Source organism: Pleurodeles waltl, chromosome 7 (genome assembly GCF_031143425.1).
Source record: "Pleurodeles waltl isolate 20211129_DDA chromosome 7, aPleWal1.hap1.20221129, whole genome shotgun sequence".
NCBI lineage: Eukaryota > Metazoa > Chordata > Amphibia > Caudata > Salamandridae > Pleurodeles > Pleurodeles waltl.
This window is the reverse complement of record NC_090446.1, coordinates 1552979933-1553006341: the sequence shown is the minus strand read 5'-3', so window position 1 is coordinate 1553006341 and position 26409 is coordinate 1552979933. Positions and strand designations below refer to the sequence as shown.

General features: G+C 45.0%; 1 protein-coding gene across 2 annotated transcripts in view; it reads right to left on the bottom strand.

The window, feature by feature from the left end:
• LOC138246699 (von Willebrand factor A domain-containing protein 7-like) overlaps positions 1–26409 on the bottom strand; it is a 289467-nt gene that overhangs the window by 32937 nt on the left and 230121 nt on the right. Inside the window, exon 17 of one of the 2 annotated variants that reach the window (XM_069201471.1) lies at positions 13981–14139. The exons of the other annotated variant lie outside the window; for it this stretch is intronic. Within the exon in view, the coding sequence (XP_069057572.1) occupies positions 14098–14139 (42 nt within the window). The 3' untranslated portion in view covers positions 13981–14097. Of the gene's footprint in view, positions 1–13980; positions 14140–26409 lie in introns of those variants that run through there. 2 annotated transcript variants of the gene reach the window in all.

The following is a 26409-nucleotide window of genomic DNA, read 5'->3' as shown; positions in this document are numbered from 1 at the left end:
CTCTACCAGCCTATCCTTAGTAAAATGACACCAGGTGCCCTCTACCAGCCTATCCTTAGATACAATGACACAATGTGCCCTCTACCAGCCTATCCTTGGGATACAATGGCACCAGGTGCCCTCTACCAGCCTATTCTTAGGATACAATGACCCCAGGTGCCCTCTACCAGCCTATCCTTAGGATACAATGGCACCAGGTGCCCTCTACCAGCCTATCCTTAGGATACAATGGCACCAGGTGCCCTCTACCAGCCTATCCTTAGGATACAATGACATCAGGTGCCCTCTACCAGCCTATCCTTAGGATACAATGGCACCAGGTGCCCTCTACCAGCCTATTCTTAGGATACAATGACATCAGGTGCCCTCTACCAGCCTCTCCTTAGGATACAATGAAACCAGGTGCCCTGTACCAGCCTATCCTTAGAAACAATGGCACCAGGTGCCCTCTATCAGCCTATCCTTAGGATACAATGGCACCAGGTGCCCTCTACCAGCCTATCCTTAGGATACAATGACACCAGGTGCCCTCTACCAGGATATCCTTAGATACAATGACACCAGGTGCCCTCTACCAGCCTATCCTTAGGATTCAATGACACCAGGTGCCATCTACCAGCCTACCCTTAGGATACAACGACACCAGGTGCTCTCTACCCACCTACCCTTAGGATACAACCCCAGGTGCCCCCTACAAGCCTATCCTTAGGATAAAGTGATACCAGATCCTCACCCCATCGATTTATGCTCCAGACTTTCATGGTGCACATAGATTCATACTCCATAGTTTCATGGTGCACACTGTACACAGATTCATACTACATAGTTTCATGGTGCACACTGTACAGAGATTCATACTCTATAGTTTCATAGTGCATATTGTAAACAGATTCACACTGCATAGTTTAACTTGCACACTTTACACAGATGCATTCTCCATAATGTCATGGTACATGCTGTACACAGATTCATACTACATAGTTTCATGGTGCACACTGTACACAGATTCATCAGACATAGTTTCATGGTGCACACTGTACACAGATTCATACTCCATAGTTTCATGGTGCACGCTGTAGACAGATTCATACTACATAGTTTCATGGTGCACACTGTACACAGATTCATACTATATAGTTTCATGGTGCACGCTGTACACAGATTCATACTACATAGTTTCATGGTGCACACTGTACACAGATTCATACTACATAGATTCATGGTACGCACTGTACACAGATTCATACTACATAGTTTCATGGTGCACACTGTGCACAGATTCATACTACATAGATTCATGGTGCGCACTGTACACAGATTCATACTCCATAGTTTCATGGTGCACGCTGTACACAGATTCATACTCCATAGTTTCATGGTGCACACTGTACACAGATTCATACTCTATAGTTTCATAGTGCATATTGTAAACAGATTCACACTCCATAGTTTAACTTGCACACTTTACACAGATGCATTCTCCATAATTTCATGGTACATGCTGTGCACAGATTCATCAGACATAGTTTCATGGTGCACACTGTATACAGATTCATACTCCATAGTTTCATGATGCACGCTGTACACAGATTCATACTACATAGTTTCATGCTACACACTGTACACAGATTAATACTCCATAGTTTCATGGTGCACACTGTACACAGATTGATCCTCCATAGTTTCATGGTGCACACTTTACACAGACTCATACTCTATAGTTTCATGGTGCACATTGTACACAGATTCATGCTCTGTAGCTTCATGATGCAAGCTGTGCACAGATTCATATTAGATAGTTTTATGGTGAATTTTGTACATAGATTCATACTTCATACCTTAAGTGTGCACTCTGTACACATATTCATCCTCCATAGTTTCACAGTGTACAATGTACACAGATTAATTCTCCATAGTTTCATGCACATGTACACAGATTCATGCTCCATAGTTTCATGATGCACATTGTACACAGATTCATGCTTCGTAGTTTCATGATGCACACTGTACGCAGATTCATACTCCATAGTTTAACTTGCACACTGTACACAGACTCATACTCTATAATTTCATGGTTCACATTGTACACAGATTCATCCTCCAATATGTCATGGTGCACATTGTACACAGATTCTTCCTCCATAGTTTAAATGTGCACACTGTACACAGATTCATGCTCCATATTTTCATGGTGCACACTGTACACAGATTCATGCTCCATAGTTTCATGATGCACACTGTACACAGATTCATGCTTCGTAGTTCCATGGTGCACACTGTACACAGATTCATACTCTATAGTTTCATAGTGCATATTGTAAACAGATTCATCAGACATAGTTTAACTTGCACACTGTACACAGATTCATACACTATGGTTTTATGGTGCACACTGTACACAGATTCATACTTTATAGTTTAACTTTCACACTGTACACAGATTCATCCTCCATGGTTTCATAGTGCATATTGTAAACAGATTCATACTCCATAGTTTAACTTGCACACTTTACACAGATTCATTCTCCACAATTTCATGATATATGCTGTACACAGATTCATACTACATAGTTTAATTTGCACAATGTACACAGATTCATACACTATAGCTTTATGGTACACACTGTCCACAGATTCATGCTCCATAGCTTCATGCTGCACACTGTACACAGACTCATACTCTGTAGTTTCATGGTGCACATTGTACACAGATTCATGCTCTGTAGATTCATGATGCAAACTGTGCACAGATTCATATTAGATATTTTCATGGTGAATTTTGTACATAGATTCATACTTCATACCTTAAATGTGCACACTGAACACAGATTCATCCTCCATAGTTCCAAGGTGTACAATGTACACAGATTGATTATCCTTAGTTTCATGGCACACGTACACAGATTCATGCTCCATAGTTTCATGATGCACACTGTTAACAGATTCATATTATATAGTTTCATTGTGCATTTTGTAAACAGATTCATACTCTATAGTTTAAATGTCCATACTGCACACAGAATCATCCTCCATAGTTTCATGGTGCACACTGTATTCAGATTCATACTCCATAGTTTCATGATGCAGCCTGTACACAGATCAATCATCGATCATTTCATGGTACGCACTGTACTTAGATTCATGCTCCATCATTTCATGGTGCACACTGTACACAGATTAATGGGCCATAGTTTAATATGCACCGTGTGTACAGATTCATACTCCATAGTTTCATGGTGCAGATTGAACTCAGATTCATACTACATAGTTTCATGGTGCACATTGTACACAGATTCATGCTCCATACTTTCATGATGCACACTGTACAGAGAATCATACTCTATAGTTCCATGGGGCACACTGTACACATGTTCATACTACATAAGTTCATTGTGCATTTTATACACGTTCATCCTTTATAGTTTAATTGGGCACAATATAAAAAGGTTCATAATCCATAGTTTCATGGTGTGTACTGTACACAGATTCATACTCCATATTTTACCTGTCCACACAACACACAAATTCATACTCCACAGTTTCATGGTGCACATTGTAAACAGATTCATTCTCTATAGTTTAATTGTGCACACTGTACACAGATTCATACTCCATTGTTTAACTTGAACTCTGTACATAGACTTACACTTCTTAGTTTAAGTTTCACACTGTACACACAGTCATACTCCATATTTTAACATGCACGCTGTTCACATCTTCATACTCCAGAGTTTCATGGTGCAATCTGTACACAGATTCATCCTTCATAGTTTCATGGTCCACACTGTACACAAATTTATACTCCATAGTTTCATGGTGCACACTGAACCCAGGTTCATACTCCATAGTTTCATGGTGCACATTGTACACAGATTCATACTCCATAGTTTAAATTGCACACTGTACACAGAGTCATACTCCATCAGTTCATGGGGCATAGTTTCATGGTGCACACTGTTCACCAATTAATACTCCATAGTTTCATTGTGCACACTGTACACAGATTCATACTCCATAGTTTCATGGTGCACATTGTACATAGATTCATACTCCATGGTTTAACTGTGCACACTGTACACAGATTCATACTCCCATGGTTTAACGGTGAACATTTTACACAGGTTAATACTCCATAGTTTCATGGTGCACACTGTTCACAGATTCACACTCTATAATTTCATGGTGCACACTGTACTCAGATTCATACTCCATAGCTTCATGGTGCACACTGTACACAGATTCACACTCCATAGCTTCATGGTGCACGCTGTATTCAGATTTATGCTCCAAAGTTTCATGGTGTACACCGTACACAGATTCATACTACATAATTTAACTGTACACACTGTATAGAGATTCATCATATATAGTTTCACGATGCACACTGTACACAGGTTCATACTCCATTTTTTCATGATGCACATTGTACACAGATTTATACTCCATCGGTCCATGGTGCGCACTCTATACAGATTCATCCTCCATAGTTTAACTGTACACACTGTACACAGATTCATACTCCATAGTTTAACTTGCACACTGTACACAGATTCATACTTCATCGGTCCATGGTGCGCAGTCTACACAGATTCATTACCGATAGTTTCAAGGCGCACAATGTACACAGATTCATACTCTATAGTTTCATTGTGTACACTGTACAGATTCATCCTCCATAGTTTCATGGTGCACGGTGTACACAGATTCAGACTCTATAGTTTAACTTGCACACTGTTCACACATCCATACTCCATAGTTTAATGGTGTACACTGTACACAGATTCATGCTACATAGTTACATGGTGCACACTGTACACAGATTCATACTCCAAAGTTTAACTCTGCACACTGTACACAGATTCATACTCTGTATTTCAATTGTGCACACTGTACAGAGATACATACTACATAGTTTCATAGTGCAGACTATAGACCAATTCACACGCCATAATGTAACGTGCACACTGTACACAGATTCATACTCCATAGTTTCATGATGCACACTGTACACAGATTCATCCTCCAAAGTTTAACTCTGCACACTGTACACAGATTCATACTCTGTATTTCAATTGTGCACACTGTACAGAGATTCATACTACATAGTTTCATGATGCACACTGTACACAGATTCATCCTCCAAAGTGTAACTCTGCATACTGTACACAGATTCATACTAGAGAGTTTCATGGTGCACATTGCACACAGATGCATACTCCATAGTTTCATGGTGCAGACTGTCCACAGATTCATACTCCATAGTTTAAGTTGAACTCTGTACACAGACTCATACTCCATATTTTAACTTGCACACTGTATACAGCTTCACACTCCAGAGTTTCATGGTGCAATCTGTACACAGAATTATCCTTCATAGCTTCATAGTCCACACTGTACACAAATTCATACTCCATAGTTTCAGGGTGCACACCGTATACAGGTTAATACTCCATAGTTTCAAGGTGCACATTGCACACAGGTACATTCTCCATAGTTTAACTTGCACACTGAACACAGATTCATACTCCATCAGTTCATGGTGCACAGTGTACAAACATTCATTCTCCATAGTTTCATGGTGCACATTGTGCACAGATTAATACTCCATAGTTTAATGGTGCATAGTGTACACAGATTCATCCTCCATAGTTTTATGGTGTACACCATACACAGATCCATACTCCATAGTTTCATGGTGCACTCTGTGCACAGATTCATCCTCCAGAGTTTCATGGTGCATATTGTACTCAGATTCATACTCCATGGTTTACCTGTGCACACTGTACACAGATTCATACTCCCATGGTTTAACGGTGAACATTTTACACAGATTAATACTCCATAGTTTCATGGTGCACACTGTACACAGATTCATACTCCATAGCTTCATGGTGCACACTGTATTCAGATTCATGTTCCAACGTCTTATGGTGTACATTGTACACAGATTCATATTCCATAGATTCATGGTACACACTGTAAACAGATTAATACTACATAGTTTGATGGTGCACACTGTACACAGACTCATAGTCCATAGTTTAACTTGCACACTGTTCACAGATTCATACTCTATATTTTCATGGCGTACACTGCACACAGATTAATACTACATAGTTTCATGTTGCACACTATACACAGACTCATTCTCCATAGTTTAACTTGCACACTGTTCACAGATTCATACTCTATAGTTTCATGGTGCACACTGTAAACAGATTTATCCTCCATAGTTTCATGGTGCACATTGTACACATTTTCATCCTCCATAGTTTCATGCTGCACACTGTACACAGATTAATACTCCATAGTTTCATGGTGCACATTGTACACAGATTCATCCTCCATAGTTTCATGCTGCACACGGTACACAGATTAATACTCCATAGTTGCATGGTACACACTTTACACAGATTCATCCTCCATAGTTTCATGTTGCACAATGTACACAGATTAATACTCCATAGTTTCATGGTACACACTGTACACAGATTCATCCTCCATAGTTTCATGCTGCACACGGTACACAGATTAATACTCCATAGTTTCATGCTAAACACTGTACACAGATTCATCCTCCATAGTTTCATGGTACACACTGTACACAGATTAATACTCCATAGTTTCATGGTGCATACCGTACACAGACTTATCCTCCATGGTTTCATGGTACACACTGTACACAGATTCATCCTCCATAGTTTCATGGTGCACGCTGTAAACAGATTAATACTCCATAGTTTCATGCTGCACACTGTACACAGATTAATACTCCATAGTTTCATGGTGCACACTGTACACAGATTCATTCTCCATAGTTTCATGCTGAACACGGTACACTCATTAATACTCCATAGTTTTATGGTACACACTGTACACATATTCATCCTCCATAGTTTCATGGTACACACTGTACACAGATTAATACTCCATAGTTTCATGGTGCATAACGTACACAGATTCATCCTCCATAGTTTCATGGTACACACTGTACACAGATTCATCCTCCATAGTTTCATGGTGCACACTGTACACAGATTAATACTCCATAGTTTCATGCTGCACACTGTACACAGATTAATACTCCATAGGTTCATGGTGCACACTTTACACAGATTCATCTTCCATAGTTTCATGGTGCACACTGTACACAGATTAATACTCCATAGTTTCATGCTGCACACTGTACACAGATTAATACTCCATAGTTTCATGGTGCACACTGTACACAGATTCATCCTCCATAGTTTCATGGTGCACACTGTACACAGATTAATACTCCATAGTTTCATGGTGCATACCGTACACAGATACATCCTCCATAGTTTCATGGTACACACTGTACACAGATTAATACTTCATAGTTTCATGCTGCATACTGTACACAGTTTAATACTCCATAGTTTCATGGTGCACACTGTACACAGATTTATCCTCCATAGTTTCATGGTGCACACTGTACACAGATTAATACTCCATAGTTTCATGCTGCACACAGATTAATACTCCATAGTTTCATGGTACACACTGTACACAGATTCATCCTCCATAGTTTCATGGTGCACACTGTACACAGATTCATCCTCCATAGTTTCATGGTACACACTGTACACAGATTAATACTCCATAGTTTCATGGTGCATAACGTACACAGATTCATCCTCCATAGTTTCATGGTACACACTGTACACAGATTCCTCCTCCATAGTTTCATGGTGCACGCTGTACACAGATTAATACTCCATATTTCCATGGTGCACACTGTACACAGATTCATCTTCCATAGTTTCATGGTGCACACTGTACACAGATTAATACTCCATAGTTTCATGCTGCACACTGTACACAGATTCATCCTCCATAGTTTCATGGTGCACACTGTACACAGATTCATCCTCCATAGTTTCATGCTGCACACATATTAATACTCCATAGTTTCATGGTACACACTGTACACAGATTCATCCTCCATAGTTTCATGGTGCACACTGTACACAGATTCATCCTCCATAGTTTCATGGTGCACACTGTAGAGAGATTCATCCACCATAGTTTCATGGTGCACATTGTACACATTTTCATCCTCCATAGTTTCATGGTGCACACTGTACACAGATTAATACTCCATAGTTTCATGGTGCATACCGTACACGGATTCATCCTCCATAGTTTCATGGTACACACTTTACACAGATTAATACTCCATAGTTTCATGCTGCACACTGTACACAGATTAATACTCCATAATTTCATGGTGCACACTGTACACAGATTCATCCTCCATAGTTTCCTGGTGCACACTGTACACAGATTAATACTCCATAGTTTCATGGTGCACACTGTACACAGATTCATCCTACATAGTTTCATGGCGCACACTGTACACAGATTAATACTCCATAGTTTCATGGTGCACACTGTACACAGATTAATACTCCATAGTTTCATGGTGCACACTGTACACAGATACATCCTCCATAGTTTCATGGTGCACACTGTACACAGATTCATCCTCCATAGTTTCATGTTGCACACTGTACACAGATTAATACTCCATAGTTTCATGGTGCATACCGTACACAGATTCATCCTCCAAAGTTTCATGGTACACACTGTACACAGATTAATACTCCATAGTTTCATGCTGCACACTATACACAGATTAATACTCCATAGTTTCATGGTGCATACCGTACACAGATTCATCCTCCATAGTTTCATGGTACACACTGTACACAGATTAATACTCCATAGTTTCATGCTGCACACTGTACACAGATTAATACTCCATAGTTTCATGCTGCACACTGTACAGAGATTAATACTTCATAGTTTCATGGTGCACACTGTACACAGATTCATCCTCCATACTTTCATGGTGCACACTGTACACAGATTAATACTCCATAGTTTTATGGTACACACTGTACACAGATTCATCCTCCATAATTTCATGGTACACACTGTACACAGATTAATACTCCATAGTTTCATGGTGCATAACGTACACAGATTCATCCTCCATAGTTTCATGCTGCACACTGTACACAGATTAATACTCCATAGTTTCATGCTGCACACTGTACACAGATTAATACTCCATAGTTTCATGGTGCACACTGTACACAGATTCATCTTCCATAGTTTCATGGTGCACACTGTACACAGATTAATACTCCATAGTTTCATTCTGCACACTGTACACAGATTAATACTCCATAGTTTCATGCTGCACACATATTAATACTCCATAATTTCATGGTACAGACTGTACACAGATTCATCCTCCATAGTTTCATGGTGCACACTGTACACAGATTCATCCTCCATAGTTTCATGGTGCACACTGTAGAGAGATTCATCCACCATAGTTTCATGTTGCACATTGTACACATTTTCATCCTCCATAGTTTCATGGTGCACACTGTACACAGATTAATACTCCATAGTTTCATGGTGTACACCGTACACGGATTCATCCTCCATAGTTTCATGGTACACACATTACACAGATTAATACTCCATAGTTTCATGCTGCACACTGTACACAGATTAATACTCCATAGTTTCATGGTGCATACTGTACACAGATTCATCCTCCATAGTTTCCTGGTGCACACTGTACACAGATTAATACTCCATAGTTTCATAGTGCACACTGTACACAGATTCATCCTCCATAGTTTCATGGTGCACACTGTACACAGATTAATACTCCATAGTTTCATGGTGCACACTGTACACAGATTCATCCTCCATAGTTTCATGGTGCACACTGTACACAGATTAATACTCCATAGTTTCATGCTGCACACTGTACACAGATTAATACTCCATAGTTTCATGGTGCACACTGTACACAGATTCATCCTCCATAGTTTCATGGTGCACACCTTACACAGATTAATACTCCATAGTTTCATGGTGCATACCGTACACAGATTCATCCCCCATAGTTTCATGGTACACACTGTACACAGATTAATACTCCATAGTTTCATGCTGCACACTGTACACAGGTTAATACTCCATAGTTTCATGGTGCACACTGTACACAAATTCATCCTCCATAGTTTCATGGTGCACACTGTACACAGATCAATACTCCATAGTTTCATGCTGCACACATATTAATACTCCATAGTTTCATGGTACACACTGTACACAGATTCATCCTCCATAGTTTCATGGTGCACACTGTACACAGATTCATCCTCCATAGTTTCATGGTGCACACTGTAGAGAGATTCATCCACCATAGTCTCATGGTGCACATTGTACACATTTTCATCCTCCATAGTTTCATGGTGCACACTGTACACAGATTAATACTCCATAGTTTCATGGTGCATACCGTACACAGATTCATCCTCCATAGTTTCATGGTACACACTTTACACCGATTAATACTCCATAGTTTCATGCTGCACACTGTACATAGATTAATACTCCATAATTTCATGGTGCACACTGTACACAGATTCATCCTCCATAGTTTCCTGGTGCACACTGTACACAGATTAATACTCCATAGTTTCATGGTGCACACTGTACACAGATTCATCCTCCATAGTTTCATGGCGCACACTGTACACAGATTAATACTCCATAGTTTCATGGTGCACACTGTACACAGATACATCCTCCATAGTTTCATGGTGCACACTGTATACAGATTCATCCTCCATAGTTTCATGTTGCACACTGTACACAGATTAATACTCCATAGTTTCATGGTGCATACCGTACACAGATTCATCCTCCAAAGTTTCATGGTACACACTGTACACAGATTAATACTCCATAGTTTCATGCTGCACACTGTACACAGATTAATACTCCATAGTTTCATGGTGCATACCGTACACAGATTCATCCTCCATAGTTTCATGGTACACACTGTACACAGATTAATACTCCATAGTTTCATGCTGCACACTGTACACAGATTAATACTCCATAGTTTCATGCTGCACACTGTACACAGATTAATACTTCATAGTTTCATGGTGCACACTGTACACAGATTCATCCTCCACACTTTCACGGTGCACACTGTACACAGATTAATACTCCATAGTTTCATGGTGCACACTGTACACAGATTAATACTCCATAGTTTAATGGTACACACTGTACACAGATTCATCCTCCGTAGTTTCATGCTGCACACGGTACACTCATTAATACTCCATAGTTTTATGGTACACACTGTACACAGATTCATCCTCCATAGTTTCATGGTACACACTGTACACAGATTAATACTCCATAGTTTCATGGTGCATAACGTACACAGATTCATCCTCCATAGTTTCATGGTACACACTGTACACAGATTCATCCTCCATAGTTTCATGGTGCGCGCTGTACACAGATTAATACTCCATAGTTTCATGCTGCACACTGTACACAGATTAATACTCCATAGTTTCATGGTGCACACTGTACACAGATTCATCTTCCATAGTTTCATGGTGCACACTGTACACAGATTAATACTCCATAGTTTCATGCTGCACACTGTACACAGATTAATACTCCATAGTTTCATGGTGCACACTGTACACAGATTCATCCTCCATAGTTTCATGGTGCACACTGTACACAGATTAATACTCCATAGTTTCATGTTGCATACCGTACACAGATTCATCCTCCATAGTTTCATGGTACACACTGTACACAGATTAATACTCCATAGTTTCATGCTGCACACTGTACACAGATTAATACTCCATAGTTTCATGGTGCATAACGTACACAGATTCATGTTCCATAGTTTCATGAAACACACTGTACACAGATTCATCCTCCATAGTTTCATGGTGCACACTGTACACAGATTAATACTCCATAGTTTCATGCTGCACACAGATTAATACTTCATAGTTTCATGGTACACACTGTACACAGATTCATCCTCCATAGTTTCATGGTGCACACTGTACACAGATTCATCCTCCATAGTTTCATGGTACACACTGTACACAGATTAATACTCCATAGTTTCATGGTGCATACCGTACACAGATTCATCCTCCATAGTTTCATGAAACACATTGTACACAGATTCATCCTCCATAGTTTCATGGTGCACGCTGTACACAGATTAATACTCCATAGTTTCATGCTGCACACTGTACACAGATTCATCTTCCATAGTTTCATGGTGCACACTGTACACAGATTAATACTCCATAGTTTCATGCTGCACACTGTACACAGATTAATACTCCATAGTTTCATGGTGAACACTGTACACAGATTCATCCTCCATAGTTTCATGGTGCACACTGTACACAGATTAATACTCCATAGTTTCATGGTGCATACCGTAAACAGATTCATCCTCCATAGTTTCATGGTACACACTGTACACAGATTAATACTCCATAGTTTCATGCTGCACACATATTAATACTCCATAGTTTCATGGTACACACTGTACACAGATTCATCCTCCATAGTTTCATGGTGCACACTGTACACAGATTCATCCTCCATAGTTTCATGGTGCACACTGTAGAGAGATTCATCCACCATAGTTTCATGGTGCACATTGTACACATTTTCATCCTCCATAGTTTCATGGTGCACACTGTACACGGATTAATACTCCATAGTTTCATGGTGTACACCGTACACGGATTCATCCTCCATAGTTTCATGGTACACACATTACACAGATTAATACTCCATAGTTTCATGCTGCACAATGTACACAGATTAATACTCCATGGTTTCATGGTGCATAATGTACACAGATTCATCCTCCATAGTTTCCTGGTGCACACTGTACACAGATTAATACTCCATAGTTTCATGGTGCACACTGTACACAGATTCATCCTCCATAGTTTCATGGTGCACACTGTACACAGATTAATACTCCATAGTTTCATGGTGCACACTGTACACAGATTCATCCTCCATAGTTTCATGGTGCACACTGTACACAGATTCATCCTCCATAGTTTCATGTTGCACACTGTACACAGATTAATACTCCATAGTTTCATGGTGCATACCGTACACAGATTCATCCTCCATAGTTTCATGGTACACACTGTACACAGATTAATACTCCATAGTTTCATGCTGCACACTGTACACAGATTAATACTCCATAGTTCCATGGTGCACACTGTACACAGATTCATCCTCCATACTTTCATGGTGCACACTGTACACAGATTAATACTCCATCGTTTAATGTTACACACTGTACACAGATTCATCCTCCATAGTTTTATGCTGCACACTGTACATAGATTCATCCTCCATAGTTTCATGCTGCACACTGTACACAGGTTAATACTCCATAGTTTAATGTTACACACTGTACACAGATTCATCCTCCATAGTTTCATGCTGCACACTGTACACAGATTAATACTCCATAGTTTCATTGTACACACTGTACACAGATTAATACTCCATAGTTTCATGGTGCATGCCGTACACAGATTCATCCTCCATAGTTTCATGGTACACACTGTACCTAGATTAATTCTCCATAGTTTCATGGTACACACTGTACACAGATTCATCCTCCATAGTTTCATGCTGCACACTGTACACAGATTAATACTCCATAGTTTCATGGTGCACACTGTACACAGATTCATCCTCCATAGTTTCATGCTACACACTGTACACAGATTAATACTCATAAATTTCATGGTGCACACTGTACACAGATTAATCCTCCAGAGTTTCATGGTACACACTGTAGAGAGACATCCGCCATAGTTTCTTGGTGCACACTGAGCACTTATACACAGTGCACAGGTTTAATAGTGCACAGCACACACCGATCCCCACTGAGACGTGTTCCACTGCTGCGCTTCTAGGCTACTGAATGTCTCCAAGTTACAAGGAATTAGCTTTAAGGGAGCCGCCTTGACCAATGTCTTCAACAATATATGTGTAGGTATGCCTGTTAGAGACAGCAAGGAGTGCACGAGAACGAGGTAGTAAGTGCAACATAATACCTTTATTTAGATCTATACTACAAAAGTGCCCAGTCTGGGCGAGAAATAAATAAGTGCAATGGGTCCTTCGATAAGAGAGATGTCCTGTAAAGACGCGCGTCTAGTCCATCCTGGGCAGACCTTCAGGAACGGGATGTTGGGCCTAGAACCAAGAGAGTGCGGAGAGACAGAGTTATATGTACTATAAACTAGTGAATTCTCTCCGTTCCACCCAAAGCATCAAAAAAACCAGTTCCCCAGGTGTGGAACAATCATACTTCCTTTATCTCACGCCCCCCAATCAAGGAGACCATAATGGACCCTAGACCACTGCCTCTGATTCATCAAGGAGACCACCATGGACCCTAGACCACTGCCTCTGATTCATCATGGAGATCACCAGGAACCCTAAACCACTGCCTCTGATTGATCATGGAGACCACCATGAACCCTAGACCGCTACCTCTGATTCATCATGGCACCATGGACCCTAGCCCAATGCCACAGTTCTGGAATCATCTTACTTCCTATATACAGCACCTCATGGCTCCTAGCCCCTGACCACATGGACCCTAGACCTCTTGAACTTGATCTTTTAGGTGCACAAGTAGAATGGTCCAGCTCTGATTTCTTCATCTCCTGCTTGGGGTTTGGTTCTTGATGGACCCCCAGTACTGGAGCCCACTGTTAACCCTAGATTGCTGCCCAGATCTTTTAACCATCATACCCCCTTGATCTAAATCGTCATGCCCCCCTACTCATGGGGACCACCGTGCACTCTAGAATGCTGCCCAGATCTTTCAGTATCTCTGCTCGTGTGGGGTATCTCTCATTTCAATATCTCCTGTGTGGGATAGGGTGCCTGATACCCCTCCAGAACAGAGACCACCAGACATGCCTGCCTCTACCCTTTGCCCATCAGTCCTCTCTGTTTGGTGTATTATGCCCCCCATTTAATCACAGAGACCCCATTGACCCCGTACTGCTACCCCGATTGAGCAGTTGTACAGGTGGCATGAACAGATGTTTCTGCAGCACTTTTTATAGTGGCCACCACCCCTTTGCAAACCACCCTTTGAATGTCTGGTACCTCCCAGTTTAAACGGACGCCAATCATAGATCCTGGACTTATATCATAGAAAGTGCACAAACATTTGTGGCGGGGCCCAGCTCCCCTCTACTCATTGCCTTCTTACAATTTGGTGCTTGGTGCCCTATGGAGCCATCTCCACACCCTTGATTATTCTCCAGCCCTTTACGCATCACCATTCCTCCCTTCAGCACCTGGCACCCCAGATATGAAGAGCATCAGATGACTGGTTCTGGATCCAAGTGAGATGATGGTGCGAGTGAAGGGCTCTGGTCTCCACCTCAAAGTGGCAACGCCGCAACCTCTGTCACTCAAGCATGACAGGGCCCCACAATGTCCTACCAGTATTACCTATAGACTATCCATGTACACTTTCTTCGGTGCTTGGAAAATCAGGTCTAAAGTGAGGATTCTGTGTGAGGACACTCTACACCCAGACTCAGAGCTTGGGTTCAATACGCAGACACTGCACGTCCTTTCTATAGTGGCACGGACACTGCATGTCCTTTCTATAGTGGCACAGACACTGCACGTCCTTTCTATAGAGGCACCAACACTGCACGTCCTTTCTATAGTAGCACGGACACTGCACGTCCTTTCTATAGTTGCACGGAAACTGCACATCCTTTCCATAGTTGCACGGACACTGCACATCCTTTCTATAGTGGCACGGACACTGCACGTCCTTTCTATAGTTGCACGGACACTGCACATCCTTTCCATAGTGGCACGGACACTGCACATTCTTTCTATAGTTGCACGGACACTGCACATCCTTTCCATAGTTGCACAGACACTGCACATCCTTTCTAAAGTAGCACGGACACTGCACATCCTTTCTATAGTGGCACGGACACTGCACATCCTTTCTATAGTGGCACAGACACTGCACATCCTTTCTATAGTTGCACGGACACTACACATCCTTTCTATAGTTGCACGGACACTGCACATCCTTCCTATAGTAGCAGGGACACTGCACATCCTTTCTATAGTTGCACGGACACTGCACATCCTTTCCATAGTTGCACAGACACTGCACATCCTTCCTAAAGTAGCACGGACACTGCACATCCTTTCTATAGTGGCACGGACACTACACGTCCTTTCTATAGTGGCACAGACGCTGCACATCCTTTCTATAGTTGTACGGACACTGCACATCCTTTCCATAGTTGCACGGACACTGCACATCCTTTCTATAGTGGCACAGACACTGCAGTCCTTTCTATAGTTGCACAGACACTGCACATCCTTTCTATAGTTGCACGGACACTGCACATCCTTCCTATAGTGGCAGGGACACTGCACATCCTTTCTATAGTTGCACGGACACTGCACATCCTTTCCATAGTTGCACAGACACTGCACATACTTTCTAAAGTAGCACGGACACTGCACATCCTTTCTATAGTGGCACGGACACTGCACGTCCTTTCTATAGTGGCACAGACGCTGCACATCCTTTCTATAGTTGTACGGTCACTGCACATCCTTTCTATAGTGGCACGGACACTGCACAACCTTTCTATAGTGGCACAGACACTGCACGTCCTTTCTATAGTGGCACGGACACTGCACGTCCTTTCTATAGTTGCACCGACACTGTACATCCTTCTCCCAGACTGCGCTTGGGTTCTTAGTGCAGACAGTGCACGTCCTTCTTATAGACTCGGGCCTCATTTACAACGATTTGGCGTAGGGTACTGCCACAAGAATTCTTGCTGTGCTGTCCTACCCCAAATCAAAAGGGCAGGAATGACCGTATCTATGAGAGACGGTGCACTCTGTGCTTTCAGCCAGTACCAGCACACAATTTGGGGCCTAGAGGCAACGCAGGCACACTTGCACCATGGTGCAAGGGTGTCTGCGTTGTTGACAAGATTGTTTTCGAGCACAATATGGCACACATAGAAAGAGGAAAAACAAGGAAAAAATAAAACATTTCTCCTCGTAACGTCTGCTCTGGGGAGGCGTAAGCTTGTGGTGCTACCCTAGGTTTACAGGTTCTTGTAAATCTGGGGATGCGTCAAAATCCATGGGTGTTGTGTTGGTACACCCACTGCAACGCCAAGGGAATGACACCAGAGCGCAGAGTAAGGCAATGCAGTGCTTTGTGCTGCCTTGCCTAACTCCATATCAATGAGGCTATGAAAAGCTACGGAAAGTGGCTTTGAGTGAGTGCCTAGGTATGACTGAAAGGCCTGTGCACTGAGCATCTAAACAAGTGACACTCCAGAGGCGCATGGGGCTTGTAAATAAGATCCTCAGTGCTTGGGTTCACTCTGCAGACACTGGGCGCCCTTCGTACAGACTCAGTGCTTGGGCGCACAGACTCAGTGCTTGGGTTCACTCTGCAGACACTACGCGCCCTTCGTACAGGCTCAGTGCTTGGGTTCACTCTGCAGACACTGCGTGCCCTTCGTACAGACTCAGTGCTTGGGTTCACTCTGCAGACACTGCGTGCCCTTCGTACAGACTCAGTGCTTGGGTTCTCTCTGCAGACACTGCGCGCCCTTCGTACAGACTCAGTGCTTGGCTTCACTCTGCAGACACTGCGCGCCCTTCGTACAGACTCAGTGCTTGGGTTCACTCTGCAGACACTGCGTGCCCTTCGTACATACTCAGTGCTTGGGTTGCCCTTCGTACAGACTCAGTGCTTGGGTTCACTCTGCAGACACTGCGTGCCCTTCGTACAGAGTCAGTGCTTGGGTTGCCCTTCGTACAGACTCAGTGCTTGGGTTCACTCTGCAGACACTGCGCGCCCTTCGTACAGACTCAGTGCTTGGGTTCACTCTGCAGACACTGCGCGCACTTCGTACAGACTCAGTGCTTGGGTTCACTCTGCAGACACTGCGCGCCCTTCGTACAGACTCAGTGCTTGGGTTCACTCTGCAGACACTGCGAGCACTTCGCACAGACTCAGTGCTTGGGTTCACTCTGCAGAAACTGTGCGCCCTACGCACAGACTTAGTGCTTGGGTTCACTCTGCAGACACTGCGCGCCCTTCGCACAGACTCAGTGCTTGGGTCACACTCTGCAGACATTGCGCGCATTTCGTACAGACTCAGTGTTTGGGTTCACTCTGCAGACACTGCACGTCCTTCTTACAGACTCAGTGCTTGGGTTGCCCTTCGTACAGACTCAGTGTTTGGGTTCACTCTGCAGACACTGCACGTCCTTCTTACAGACTCAGTGCTTGGGTTCACTCTGCAGACACTGCGCGCCCTTCGTACAGACTCAGTGCTTGGGTTCACTCTGCAGACACTGTGTGCCCTTCGTACAGACTCAGTGCTTGGGTTCACTCTGCAGACACTGCGTGCCCTTCGTACAGACTCAGTGCTTGGGTCACTGTGCAGACACTGCGCGCCCTTTGTACAGACTCAGTGCTTGGGTTCACTCTGCAGACACTGCGCGCCCTTCGTACAGACTCAGTGCTTGGGTTCACTCTGCAGACACTGCGCGTCCTTCGTACAGACTCAGTGCTTGGGTTCACTCTGCAGACACTGCGCGCCCTTCGTACAGACTCAGTGCTTGGGTTCACTCTGCAGACACTGCACATCCTTCTTACAGACTCAGATCCTCAATTGCTAAGTCTTGGCGTAGGGCAGCGCTGCAAGCCTTTTTGCTGTGCCACCCTGCATCAAAACAAAAGGGCTGGAATGCACCGTATCTGTAAAATACAAAGCATTCCTGTCCTTGTCCACTGCACGGTTGCAGAAATTGCTGCCGGGCACCAATGCTGGCACCCTTGCACCAAGGTGCGTTGGAGGGATGATTTTTCATGTGCAGGAAGGGACACCTTCCTGCGCATAAACAACCATCAATGGAGTTTTCCTCTCTGTAATATACCTATAGTGGCTTCCTGCTGGTGTCCTCCCCTGCGCTTGTGCTCAACAGCGGCTGCCTTGCCTGGCACTCAGCCTTGCATCACGGTGCAGAGTTAAGTGTGCATTGCCTAGGTTAGGACTTGTCCCGGACACACACCTTCCCGCATGCATTCCTGTGTGTAGACAACCTCAGAAGGGTCCCATACATTGGAGGTGTGGTGTGCAGGCATTCTTCTGTTTATTTTTTTAGAAATGGACCCATTTCTCCCATTGCTGTCCAGGTTCTCTAATCTTAGCAGATTACACTTTGTGTCAAAACCTATTTGTGTTTCTGCTGAGCCACTCCCTTGGCACTGTGGAAAAAGCACTTTTCTATGACAAAACTCAGGTCATGCTGGAACGTAAGCAGCATTCGTTCCTTCGTGCCGCTTTTGGTTGCGCGAGTGCTAGCACAGAGCCTTCGTAACTCTGGGCCTTACTGCCTGGCTCTGTGCGCATCTTTCTCACTGATGCAGTGTCTGTTCAATACAGCTGCACTCCTCACATCAGACCTTCAAACCAGGGCACATATTTATCAAAGTTTTGAATCGCCCTTGCACCACGCAGGACAGGTGAGGTGAGCAGCAGCACTGGGTTCCTAAGCTGCTGCATCCTGAAGGAGCCTCAGGAGGGCAGGTGAGGTGGGCTTGCGTTGAGTAGCAGCACTGGGTTCCTCAGCTGCTGCATCCTGCACGAGTCTCGGGAGGGCAGGTGAGATGGACTTGCGTTGAGTAGCAGCACTGGGTTCCTCAGCCGCTGCATCCTGCAGGAGCCTCAGGAGGGCAGGTGAGTAGCAGCACTGGGTTCCTCAGCTGGTGCATCCTGCACGAGTCTCAGGAGGACAGGTGAGGTGGACTTGCGTTGAGTAGCAGCACTGGGTTCCTCAGCTGCTGCATCCTGCAGGAGCCTCAGGAGGGCAGGTGAGGTGGACTTGCGTTGAGTAGCAGTACTGGGTTCCTCAGCTGCTGCATCCTGGAGGAGCCCCAGGAGGAGAGGTGAGGTGAGTAGCAGCACTGGGTTCCTAAGCTGCTGCATCCTGCAGGAGTCTCAGGAGGGCAGGTGAGGTGGGCTTGCATTGAGTAGCAGCACTGGGTTCCTCAACTGCTGCATCCTGGAGGAGCCCCAGGAGGAGAGGTGGAGTGGACTTGTGTTGAGTAGCAGCACTGGGTTCCTAAGCTACTGCATCCTGCAGGGGTCTCAGGAGGACAGGTGAGGTGGACTTGCATTGAGTAGCAGCACTGGGTCCCTCAGCTACTGCATCCTGCAGGAGTCTCAGGAGGACAGGTGAGGTGGACTTGCGTTGAGTAGCAGCAATGGGTTCCTCAGCCGCTGCATCCTTCACGAGTCTCAGGAGGACAGGCGAGGTGGACTTGCGTTGAGTAGCAGCACTGGGTTCCTAAGCTGCTGCATCCTGCAGGAGCCTCAGGAGGGAAGGTGAGTAGCAGCACTGGGTTCCTCAGCTGCTGCATCCTGGAGGAGCCCCAGGAGGAGAGGTGAGGTGAGGTGAGTAGCAGCACTGGGTTCCTCAGCTGCTGCATCCTGCAGGAGTCTCAGGAGGAGAGGTGGGGTGGACTTGCGTTGAGTAGCAGCCCTGGGTCCCTCAGCTATTGCATGCTGCAGGGGTCTCAGGAGGACAGGTGAGGTGGACTTGCGTTGAGTAGCAGCACTGGGTTCCTCAGCCGCTGCATCCTTCACGAGTCTCAGGAGGACAGGCGAGGTGGACTTGCGTTGAGTAGCAGCACTGGGTTCCTCAGCCGCTGCATCCTGCAGGAGCCTCAGGAGGGAAGGTGAGTAGCAGCACTGGGTTCCTCAGCTGCTGCATCCTGCAGGAGTCTCAGGAGGACAGGTGAGGTGGACTTGCGTTGAGTAGCAACACTGGGTTCCTCAGCTGCTGCATCCTTCATGAGCCTCAGGAGGACAGGTCATTTGGTCATCAACACCCAGATCGTCACCTTATTTGATGCTCAGTTTTCTGATGGTTGGAATGAAACCATAGGACAGAAGTCTCATGTGCAGAGTTTCTGGTCACCAAGCACGTGTGGTTTACTTTCATAGCCCAACGTTTCAGGATGTTCTGCTGGGTCTAATGGTAATCAGATCTAAGGGAGGATGGGATTGACACCAGTTGAGGGAAGAGAGGCTTCCACGGGCAGAAAGACCAGGGTAAGTGAAACACTGTGGCTGAGCTCTCCATACTTGCCCATTGCAGTCAACGAGATAAGGATAAGCCCAGAGGGGCTCCACAGTCTGACGGAGCACAGCAGAAATGTGAATCAGGCACCAGTGATGTGCGTAGTTACAGGTCCACCAGTGAGGTGTCTGGCTGGGGACTTGTGCTGAGTCAAAGTCCTTGATGAAATAACTCTTGGTGACATCTGTTTAGAGACTCCTTGTCAAAAAAATGTGTTGGTGGACTCCCTTCAGCTAATACCTATTGGAGGACTCCCTCTGGGTGATATCTGCTGGGAAGATCTCTCAAGGTGGTATCTGCTGGGGAGGGTCCTTCTATGTGATATATATTGAGGACTCCTTCTGGGTGGTATCTGCTGAGAGCATCACTCTTGGTGGTATCTGCTGAGGGGTCCCTCTAGGTGATATATATTTATGATTCCCTCAGGGTGGTATCTGCTGGGAGGGTCCCTCTGGGTGGTATCTGCTGAAAGGGTCACTCTTGGTGGCATCTGCTGGGGGATTCCCCCTGGGTGGAGTATGCTGAGGGACTCTGTGTGGTATCTGCAGGGGGACTCCCTCTGGGTGATATATATTGAGGACTCCCTCTGGGTGGTATCTGCTTGAAGGGTCCCTCTGGGTGGTATCTGCTGGGAGGGTCCCTCTTGGTTATATTTACTAATGACTCCTTCTGGGTGGTATCTGATGAGAGGGTCACTCTTGGTGGCATCTGCTGGGGGACTCCGTTTGGGTAGTATCTGCTGAGGGACCCCCACTGGGTGGCATCTGCTGTGGGACTCCCTCTGGGTGGAATCTGCTGAGGGACTCCCTCTGGGTGGTATCTACAGAGGGACTCCTTCTGGGTGGTATCTGTTGGGAGGGTCTCTGTAGATGATATATATATTGAGGACTCCCTCAGGGTGGTATCTGCAGGCAGTGTCCCTCTAGGTGGCATCTGCTGGGAGGGTCCCTCTATGTGATACACATTGAGGACTCCTTCTGGGTGGTATCTGCTGAGAGGGTCACTCTTGGTGACATCTGTTGGGGGGATTCCCTCTGGGTGGAATCTGCAGAAGGACTCAATCTGGGAGGTATCTGCTTGGAGAATCCCTCTGGGTGGTATCTGCTATGAGGGCCTCTCTAGGTAATATATATTCAGGACTCCTGCCGGGTGGTATCTGCTGAGAAGGTCACTCTTGGTGGCATTTGCTGGGGGACTCCCACTGGGTGGTATCTGCTGGGAGGATCCCTGTAGGTGATATATATTGAGGACTCCCTCAGGCACAATCCTTTGAAAGGTAACTGTGGAGGCCTAGTGCTGGACCTTGGTTGAGAGTTAAGGCAGCAGCTGTGTGAATCTTAGTGAGTTGAAGTCTCTGTGTCGGTAATACTCTTTGGTGAGAATTTTAACCAGTTTCTCAACTGCCTCCAAGTTTCTTCATTTAGACTGAAGCACTTCCTCTACTATAGTGTTATACATTCCGGGTCTGAAGAACTGTACATTCCTGGAGCTCTGAATGTCTGAGGAGCTGTACATTCCTGGAGCGTTGATGAGCTGTACAATCTGTTGCTCCGAAGGTCTGAGGACCTGTACATTCCTGGAGCTGTGAAGGTTTGAGGAGCTGCACATTCCAGGTGCTTTGAAGGTCTGACCAGCTGTACATTCCTGGAGCTGTGAAGGCCTAAGGAGCTGTACATTCCTGGTCTGAAGAGCTGTATATTCCTGGAGCTCTGAAGGTCTGACGAGTTGTATATTCCCGATGCTCTGATGAGCTGTACATTCCTGGACCTTTGAAGGTCTGAGGAGCTGTACATTCTTGGAGCTCAGAGAGGCTGTACATTCCTGGAGCTCTGAAGGTCTGAGGATCTGTACATTCCTGGAGCTCTGAAGGTCTGAGGAGCTGTACATTCCTGGAGCTCCGAAGGCCTAAAGAGCTGTGCATTTCTTGAGCCCTGAAGGTCTGAGGAGCTGTACATTCCTGGTCCTCTGAAGGTCTGAGGAGCTGTACATTCCTGGAGCTTTGAAGGTCTGAAGAGCTGTACTTTCCTGAGTACTGAAGGACTGAGGAGCTGTACATTCCTGTAGCTTCAAAGGTCGGAGGGGCTGTGCATTCCTGGAACTCTGAAGGTCTGATGAGCTGTACATTCCTGGAGCTCTGAAGGCCTGAGGAGCTGTACATTCTTGGCGCTGTGAAGGCCTGAAGAGCTGTACATTCATGGAGCTCTGAAGGTCTGAGGAGCTGTACATTCTTGGTCTGAGGAGCGTACATTCCTGGAGCCTTGAAGACCCGAGGACCTGTACACTCCTGGAGCTCTGAAGGCCTGAGGAGCAGTAAATTCTTGTACCTTTGAAGGCCTGAGGAGCTGTACATTCCTGGAGCTCTGATGAGCCGTACATTGCTGGAGCTCTGAATGTCTGAGAAGGTACTATTCCGGGTCTGAGGAGCTGTACATTCCTTGAGTTTTGCAGGTCTGACGAGCTGTGCATTCCTGGGTCCTGAAGGTCTGAGGAGCTGTAAATTCGTGTAGCTTCGAAGGTCTGAGGAGCTGTGCATTCCTGGAACTTTGAAGGCCTGAGGCACTGTACATTCCTAAAGCTCTGAAGGCCTGTGGAGCTGTACATTCTTGGATCTCTGAAGCCCTGAGGAGCTGTACATTCCTGGAGCTCTGAGGAGCTGTACATTCCTAGTTTGAGGAGCTGTACATTCCTGGAGGTTTGAGGAACAATACATTCCTGGAGCTCTGAAGGTCTGAGGAGCTGTACATTCCTGGAGCTCTGAAAGTCTGAGGAGCTGCAGAGTCCTGGTCTGAGGAGCTCTATATTCCTGGAGCTCCGAAGGCCTGTGGAGCTGTACATTCTTGGAGCTCTGAAGGCCTTAGGAGCTGTACATTCATGGAGATCAGAAGGGCTGAGGAGCTGTACATTCTTGGTCTGAGGAGCTGTACATTCCTGGAGCCTTGAAGGTCGGAGGAGTTGTACACTCCTGGAGCTCTGAAAGTCTGAGGAGCTCTACAATCCTGGTCTGATGAGCTCTACATTTCTGGAGCTCTGAAAGTCAGAAGATCTGTACATTCTGGGGCTCTTAAAGCCTGAGGAGCTGTATATTCCTGAAGCTCTGGAGGTTTGAGGAGCAGTACATTCCTGGTCTTAGGAGTTGTACATTAATGGAGCTTTGAAGGTCTGAGGAGCCGTACATTCTTGAAGATCTGAAGTTTTGAGGAGTTGTACATTCCTGGAGCTTTGAAGGTCTGAAGAGCTGTACATTCCTGGAGGTCTGATGGCCTGAGGAGCTGTACATTCCTGGAGGTCTGAGGAGCTGTACATTCCTGGAACTTTGAAGGTCTGAGGAGCTGTACATTCTTGAAGATCTGAAATTTTGAGGAGTTGTACATTCCTGGAGCTCTCATGGCCTGAAGCTTAGTATCAACAGATGCCCAGGTTTAGAGCATACATTGAAACACCTGCGCCTTTTAAGTTTCTGGTCTGCAGGTGACACTTTAGGGATGAGTGCTGGGAACAGCTCTCCAGAGAAAGATGGTATATTTAGTATATAGTATGTTTTCTCCTTAGCCATAACTTTCAGAATATGGTGTGTTTTACCTTGACATCCAGTGAAGTGTTATCACAATTACCTGCAGGGACTGATGCTGCCCTGAGGTCCCGGTGTCTACGAGGTAAGGTGCTAAGGCCTGATGATGCTTGATTATACATGTGTCTGAAGAACGCTAAACATCTGGACTCAGTGTCACACTTTGGGGGTCACACTCTAAACAAAGACTTCCTGTTTGAGGGGCCAAAGCCTAAGTTCAAATTGTGGTAAATGATTCAGAGATGCACTTGGTTTATCATCAGTGCTCCCTGAATCCATTGATTATTGCAGCCCTTTTGGAGTAATATGTGAGCCCACCACAAAGAGCCCAGTGACAATAACATCACTCAGAACTGTATGACATCACAAGGACTGAGAACCAGGAGTAGAACACCAGCACTGGGAACCAGGAGGTAATCACCACCACCGAGAACCAGGAGTAAATCACTACCACTGAGAACCAGGAGGTAATCACCACCACCACCGGGAACCAGGGGTAAATCACTAGCATTGAGAACAAGGAGTAAATCACTAGCATTGAGAACCAGGTGATAGTCATGAGCAGTGAGAACCACATCACAACCACCAGCACTGAGAACCAGGAGTAAATCACTAGCACTGAGAACCAGGAGGTAATCACCACCACTGAGAACTAGGAGTAAATCACTAGCATTGAGAACTAGGAGTAAATAACTAGCACTGAGAACCAGGAGGTAATCACCACCACTGAGAACCAGGAGTAAATCACTAGTGTTGGGAACCAGGAGGTAATCACCACCACTGGGAACCAGGGGTAAATCACTAGCATTGAGAACAAGGAGTAAATCACTAGCATTGAGAACCAGGTGATTGTGATGTGGTTCTCACTGCTCATGACTACCACCAGCACTGAGAACCAGGAGTAAATCACTAGCACTGAGAACCAGGAGGTAATCACCACCACTGAGAACCAGGAGTAAATCACTAGCATTGAGAACCAGGAGTAAATAACTAGCACTGAGAACCAGGAGTAAATCACCAGCTCTTACAACCAGGAGTAAATCGCCAGCACTGCGACCCAGATCCTAGTCATTAGCGCTAAGAGTCAGATAACATTCACTAGCACTAGAAGCAGATGACAAGATGATCACATCAGCAATAAGGACCAGATGACAACACTAATAAAACAATGATAAGACTGGCACTAAGAACCAGATCCACGTGACATCACACCACACAGAACCACCTGTTAACACAAAGACTACATACAAGCTAATACCACCACATCTAAGAACTAGCTGATACCACCTCATTCAAGAACCAGCTAATACCCCCTCATTCAAGAACCAGCTAATCCCACCACCTCTAATAATACCACCACCTCTAAGAACCAACAGAGTCCACCACCTATAAGAACCAGCTGACACCACCATCTCTAAGAACAGCCAATACCACCCCATGTAAGAACCAGCCAATACCACAACTTCTAAGAATACCACCACTTCTAAGAAAAAGCAAATACCACCACCTCTAAGAACAGCCAATACCACCCCATGTAAGAACCAGCCAATACCACCACTTCTAAGAATACCACCACTTCTAAGAACCAGCTAATATCACCACCTCTAAGAACAGCCAATACCACCCCATGTAAGAACCAGCCAATACCACCACTTCTAAGAATACCACCACTTCTAAGAACCAGCAGATTCTACCACCTCTAGGAACCAGCTGAT